The following is a 7,500-nucleotide window of genomic DNA, read 5'->3' as shown; positions in this document are numbered from 1 at the left end:
TAAGCTTTATTGACATTTCTGACGGATATGCAAAGAAACGAAAAAGAAGGTGAAGTAACACAGCCATGGCTCTGAACTCTGCTTGAGTTGCAGAGGGCGGAGGTTGCTAAGATAAAGTTTCTTTTGAAAACAAGTTTTTGGAGCCACTTGTTATTAGGGCTCTGAGGGAGGTATAGGTTTTGATGGCTGTGTCAAAGTCACTGTATCTTCTTGTGATTGTATTAAATGATTATATTCTGAATAAGTGTTTGCTGAAAATCATTTAACAGTCTAGAGATAACTAAAAAAGTGCTTTGAAATGTCTGATTTAGAGGGCAAGTGTGAAAGACAGAAAGAGGATGAGAGGAAAAGAAAAAGTGGACGAGGGGGGGAAAGAGATAGAGTGTCAGCTTCTCTTACCGTGGTAGGGAGCTGTACTGTCTCTGGGCCTGTTGGAATGAGTCCCTCTCTTCCTGTCTCTGTCTCTGCACCTGCGCCTCCACAGACACAGAGTGGCGCCCCGTCTGTGTGTATGTACCCGTGTTAGCCTGAAACACATTCCCATTACACACACTCCTGTTACACATTAACACACACATACAGTGTTGTACAAACACAGCACATGTACTGTAATATACATTGTCTCTACAGAACTCATTCAAGACACTCCAAGTCCTAACCACACACACACACACACTGCACGCACACACACACACACACACACACACACACACACACACACACACACACACACACACAATGCTGAGGACAGGGTTACTGTGGAGGTTATTTGTAGGAGGATGTTAGTGGGTGTTAGTAGGTGTTAATGAAGCAAAAAAGTGCACCTCTGACTGGGTAAGGCATGTGCTGTCATTAGTGCATCCCACATGTCCTTGACCCTGAGTGAAGAGTGAGATGGCAGTACCATTACCACTCACCATCCATGCAAATGCTTAGCTGGTGATCTTGACCACACGCTCCAATCCAAACCAGGAAGTGGCTATGTTTTCTGCATTCATCAGAGTGGTTGACATGGAGAAATCATCTCACCAACACACACCATATCGCTAATGAGCTAGCTGATTAAAAAAATGACAACCCAATTAGCCACAGAGCCATGAGAGTGCTTGTGCCGTTGGAGCGTGTGTCTTAAAAACTGTTGAATCAAGTGTTTTTTTCTTGTTTTCATAAAAGGCTTAGGATGATACACTGAGGAGGACCTGTCAGAAGAATTACAACATAGAATTGTTTAAGAATCTGAGAACATTTTGTCTCAGTGTGAAAACATTTGACATGTTTTTAAAATGAATATGGCTGTTGCTTTTCCTTGTGGACAGCTGCAATAATATAATTACCCTCCCTCTAACAACACGCCAGCCCCTCCCCAGCCCTCAGAGCAAGAATAAATAATGCTATTACACGTGTGTCATATGAATTGAGCTCAATGTTTCAGGTTTCACTGAAATAACAGATCTCTCCCACTCAGAATTCTTGAGCACATAAACTAATATCAGAAGAACTGTAAGGGAAAGAGAAATTATTTTATTGGGGCTAAAAGCGACGGTGAGAAAATAATTAGTCACGCAGAAAGAAACGTTTAATGTAAACCAGCCAAAAGGCATGAATTCTGGTTCTTGTTGCTTGGGTTCAGGTCTAGTCCGTTGAAGAGAATGACGCCATGTCGAGAATTCATGAGAAATGGCTGGGAGACAGAATCAGTCAGAGTAATGGCATTAGCCAGGAAGGAGAATCCGATTATTCACTGTTCTGCTGGAATACAATGCCTTATAAAACATGACATTTGTTGAAATCAAATCAAAAATATGCCCATGTTCGTTTTTTATTCAATGACAGGAACATGATGTCAATACTGCATGTTTTATGTGTTACGCTGTTCCTTTCACATGTTAAAGACAAAGACAAAAAATGATCCCACCTGTTTCAACATCAGAACATTCTGAGACAGAGAGAGTGGGGGACATAATTATGAAAATTATTTGCAGCTATCAAAAATAAGGAACCATGAAAACAGCTGGAAAAGGGTGAGCCTTAGACCTTCAAAACAAAAGAGAGCCATGGTCTAATAGTTAAGATCATAGAGGAACCCAACCCAACCCCAGCCCTTTCAGATATTAAAGCAGGGAGCAGAGAGGGGTCAGTACATGCATATGGGCCTCCCCATGCTCGTCACTGTGCTGTTTACCCCACAGGATAGAGAATGGCTTCCAGAGCTCAGCTCCACCTTACACAAATAGCCATATGGAGTACATTTCCCTAATAATGGAAAGAGAGAGCATGGCCAGACAAAAAAGCTCAGTTGTTAATGATTCTCTCTAAAGTTTTTGCACAGAGCCAATTCCGCCAATTTATTAAGAGCGAGAGTGAGCCCAGTCCATTTGTGGTAAAGAGGGTGTGCTGCTCGAGGCACAGTACCAGTCCACAAACACCGAGTGTGGCCCACCACTTCCTGGTCTCAGCCCAGAGAACCAACACAAATGGGAAGTGGTTTTGCTATCTGGCCAAGCATTATAGACTTAAGTACTCCAACATACAGAAAACAGAACAACATCAGCCCCAACCAGGCTGCTTGTACACATCCTCGGAAGAGGACCCTCTCATACTATACCTTTTAGCACATCTAGCTTCCTCTCCCACACTCTATACCATATCTTATCTCTGAACAGAAACACAACTGTGTATCTAAGTGCCCAGTGTATGATAAAGGGTTCTGAATGGTGTCTGTGTTACGGTATCTATGACTTGCCATTATCATACACCACGCTCTTCTCCAAGTGAATCCATGTATAGTTCCTGTGAGAGGGGCTGAGGTTGGGTTAATGCAACACTGGGTTGATACACTACCATCACAGACCAGGGTTCTATAATAAATGGTCTTAACCCTGACCTCTGGCCTCTCGGAAATCAAGTGACTTCACTTATAAGTGGCTTACTTACGCGTCACATGATCACATGAGAAAGCACGCTATTTACCCCTGAATTATGAAATCCTCTGGATTCCCCTCTGCACTTCTGTAGAGTGGCTGAGTTATAGCTCTGTACTGGTAGATTGATTGTAAAATCAAAGGAATTCACATAAATGAGGGGCTTTAAAGGGGAGCCCTTAGTGTGTTTGATCCAAATACCAGTATAACACTCACACTTGTCTGTGTGGTCATGCTCAATGGGCTTCGGCATCCCACCCAACAACAAAGATTGACTTTATTGCTGAAGACAGAGAGAGGCAACCCTCTGGAAAATTCATGGAGGTTTATGATGAACATCTGGAAATCCCCTCTCAGGATCTCGGCAGCACATTGCAATGTGGGAGGGAGAGAAAACAAGACAGGGCTAATTGTGTGAGTTGGCTGAGGTTTGTGACAGGCATGGCCAGTGCATTATGATCATTATTCTATTATAGAGAGTCAGGATTCAAGGTCTGACCTGAGTGTTCCCATTATAGAGCCTCAGGGCTCTCCTGAGAGCTGCTGCAGACACCCCTCAGTTCACTTCAGCTCCCTGGAGAGGCCTGTGTTGAACCTCACTACAAACTTACTATAACACTGCTCTTCTCTCTCTCTCTCTCTCTCTCTCTCTCTCTCTCTCTCTCTCTGTCTCTCTCTCTCTCTCTGTCTCTCTCTCTCTCTCTCTCTCTCTCTCTCTCTCTCTCTCTCTCTCTCTCTCTCTCTCTCTCTCTCTCTCTCTCTCTCTCTCTCTCTCTCGACTCATCACTACATGTAAATCTGCCCCTCCAGCGACGATTGACTGGGGCTGATTTCAGTAAGCAACACTATCACCACAAAACAAACAGTATATTCAGAAGTTAACATCACCTCAAAGCTGTTTGTTTTATCAGGGACCATGGGAGAGTGAGGGTGCTAAGGTGATTTCTGGCTACTTTAGAGGATGTTTATGTCTGACTCTGAGGGCTGGCTGATGCAGGGTCCCATGTTGGTGAGACAGACAGTGCATTATCCTCCATGCTAGACCACACCACACATTTACCGTGTTGTTTGAAATAACTCCTTAAGGCAGTTAAAACTGTGTATATGGACTGATTATGTTTCAACAGCTTCTGTACCAGGGCAATGTTTTACATTACCCACATTTTGTTTTTCACTGAAATTGACACTTTTAAACATTTGTTTTTCTGTTACTCAGACGAATTGTAAATTATGGTTGACATTTCAACATCACATGGTGTTTCTTTCAGTGTTAAGCGTCTTGCCCTTCTTGTTTTTTTGTTTATGCCATATGACATGATTTTACTTGAGTTCCTTTAACAGAGTTAAAATGGCCTCTTCTGCATCTCACATTACCAGTTATGTCATTCTGAATCCTTGTTATTATGATGAAAGGACATGAAAGCACATTCATAAATAGACGCCATACTCCAGGGACAGCCTCTTGTTATGTGGAATAGCTAGATACTTTAACCAATGTACACAATCACAAGCAATTAGGCGCTGAGAGTTGCCTAGACAACTATGCTAAGCCAATAGTAACGTTTCCCTCCCCTCACATAACATAACATAACATAAAATGGCAAAGATTATTGAAATTCTATGTTGGTCCTATGAGAAGAGAATTTGACGTGAAATATTGCAACCTGGCATATTTCAACCTTGACACAATGACCCATAATCTAGCAAATGGTTCTATTCCGCACACTAATTAGCCTGTCATCTTTTAAAATCCCACTTTGCACTGTGAACAGGAAGTCACAGGACAAGCCGCTATGTCTGTCTCAAGCCATTACATCGCAAAAATACACAGCTATTTGACCTTTCACCTTTGTGGCTCAATTCCCATCGAGCTGGGCTGAGGCTATTTTTTTTTTTTTTCTTGGATTAAGATAAAGCAATAAATAGCCTCTAGTCTTAAATATAAACAACTCACTGGCAAAGGAAATATGTTAATACACAATGTTCAGTACAAATCTAATAAACAAAAACATTCACATGGTAAATGTTGTGGAATGTTTGCTCTTCCATGTAAGAATGGGTTTTGCATAGAAAGTGATCAAAAACAGTAAACAATACTATTACTTACTAGCTACTGACATTCTACACATTGTCACAATTCTAATGTTCACACGCTGCAGCGGGAGAGAAGTCTGAGATAAGTTATATCTAAATAACCAAACTAATTAACTTGATTACATTTTGCAATTAAAACAAAATAAATAAATCCCATTGCAGTATAAGATCAATCAAAGAGAGTAAAACTGTAAGTGTCCTCGGAATTTAATTAAAAATTCCCACTAATTAACTCTGATGGAGATGGAAATGAAGGGTGTATTGCAATTTTACAATTTCTCTCTCAATTTGTCCTGAATTTTTACTGTCTCTGTGATTATCTTCTTCCCAATGTTCCATATTTCCAAAATTCACAGCGACACTGACAAAGATGGGTAATTAGAAATTGGGTCCAGGTCAAAGGTCACAGAAGAGGATTAGGAGTTGGCCATTAAAGTTTAGCAAGAAGAGCCCAAAGAGAACCATGGCTAAGAAGACAAACTGTCAACTTGACCATGTCCTGGTGTTACCATGACCATGTCCTGGTGTTACCTTGGAAACATTTGACTGTTACAGTAGACTTAGCAAGTTGAGATGAGAGCAAAGAGTAAAGGGGGTTAAGGGTGTCAAAAAAGCCCAAAGTGAGGTTTAGTGCAGAGCAGGAAGAGCAGGCAGGCAGACAGGCAGGCAGGCAGGACGGCAATCAGGAAGGCAGGTAGAGAAGAAGCTGTTGGATTGGGTTGGGATAGGTTGGTGGTCAGTGTAAGTGTGGGGGTCCGTGCAGTGCAGCGCAGGTTTAGGTCGGGCTGGGGTGTTAAACACTCACCCAGGACTGCTCAAAGCTGTAGGTGCGTCTTCGGTCGTCCGGATCCTCATCCTGCCGAGCCTGCTGGAACTCATTTCTCAGCCGCTGTATCCGGTCATGGTTGCTAGGAGCCAGGCGGCTGCTGTGGAGAGAGAGAGAAAAAGAGAAAGAGGGGAGGGGGAGGATAAGCATGGAGCAATAACAGTACATCGTACATAACGAGCACTGAGTGATTTTATCAGTACAACAATAAAGACATTCATAGTTCTTTGACAATGACTAAATGACTAAATGTCTAAATGTCTAAATGTTCAAGTGCTCTCTTAAAATCTATACAGACAAGCCGAGAAGTAACCACAGACCCAAGACATGGCGAAGCTCTGTATGTGTTCCATAAGAAAACACATAGCCTGCCCATAGGGAGCCACTTCACTTTCATCCAAACGATCCACTCATTTGTACTATATATGTATCTTACAGAATGTGTCCCTTGTGAACCATTTTGAGTGACACATGTCTCCTTTAGACGTACAGATTATTTTACACTGTAAAAGAATATAGGACTTCATGGTGTGCAGTCATTAAACACTGTGCTGTTGAAAACTCATTTGCATCCCTTTCATTAAGAGCTTTGAGAGGCCTGTCAATAGGAATCAATGATTTTCCCTCTGCTTAATCAAGCTCTCCTTTTATCACCGCCAACAGAGGCAGCGTTTGACAAACCACATAATTATGATAAGACAACCAGCTTGATAATAAGGCTGGTTTATACATTCCATAGAGGAAAGAGAGAGCAGGGGGGGGGGGGGGGGAGTGAGAGAGACAGAGAAAGAAAGGTAAAGACAAAGGCAGCAAAAGAGAGGGGGGAGACAGTGGGTGGTAGGGGGTTTTGGTTGTGGACGGACAGTGACGGGGGGGCGGACGGACGGACGGACGGACGGAAAAAAGAAAGTGAGCACTTTAAGATGGACGTTTGACACTGGAGCGTGTCACACTGTCATCCCATTTCCCCCAAGGTAGCACTTACAGGTGGTGCACCAGCAGCGGACCTGATTGCTTATTTAAGCCCAGAGGATCCTGAACGCAATTACGTCGATAATTGCAGATTACACCGAGCACATCCTTCTGATGATAATGGGCACTAGGAAATGGTGCCAATCAACCTTCATTAAAACACTGCTAAAAAGCAGCTCATGAAGGATGCACTGTGGAGCCATCATACAGAAACACTCTGGTTCTGTTGTTCCATGGCACTATCAAAATCAATTGTATTAGTTATACCCCATTTGATTCCCATATCTTTACGTATACGAGGTGCTGAGAGCATGCATTAGGCCTTTATGTTCATTGTATGTATGTGGGCAATTATATGGATCATTGACGTGTGAGATGCCTTCAGGCTTCAGGCTGAGGTTCTAACTTGCTTTTTCTATCCCTTACAAGATCCACTTTTCACTTCAATGTTATCAACCATGTTAGAAATATTTTCCCAACTGTTCCCACTGTTTCCCTTTCCCATCTCCTTCATAGGTACTGTACAATTCATAGATGGTCAGAAAGTACATTTTCAAGGGTATATCAAGGGTTTTTGATTTTATTCTCCTTTTCAAGAGTGTTAGTGAATGCAGTTACAGTATGTGTGAGTGGGTTTCTGCTATTCCCATTGACGACTGTACAGGCCCATGAGGAAATAATCTTCAC

At 42.4% G+C, this 7,500-nt stretch overlaps 1 protein-coding gene across 2 annotated transcripts in view; it reads right to left on the bottom strand.

The window, feature by feature from the left end:
- pard3aa (par-3 family cell polarity regulator alpha, a) overlaps positions 1 to 7,500 on the bottom strand; it is a 284,249-nt gene that overhangs the window by 5,876 nt on the left and 270,873 nt on the right. For both annotated transcript variants that reach the window (XM_083668312.1, XM_083668313.1), the window contains 2 exons: positions 5,821 to 5,941; positions 400 to 527 (listed from right to left, as the gene is read on the bottom strand). In XM_083668312.1, coding sequence (XP_083524438.1) covers positions 400 to 527; positions 5,821 to 5,941 — 249 coding nt within the window. The remainder of the gene's footprint in view (positions 1 to 399; positions 528 to 5,820; positions 5,942 to 7,500) is intronic.

Source organism: Argentina silus, assembly GCF_951799395.1.
Source record: "Argentina silus genome assembly, chromosome: 1".
In the NCBI taxonomy this organism is placed as follows: domain Eukaryota; kingdom Metazoa; phylum Chordata; class Actinopteri; order Argentiniformes; family Argentinidae; genus Argentina; species Argentina silus.
This window is presented reverse-complemented; position numbering and strand designations above follow the sequence as displayed.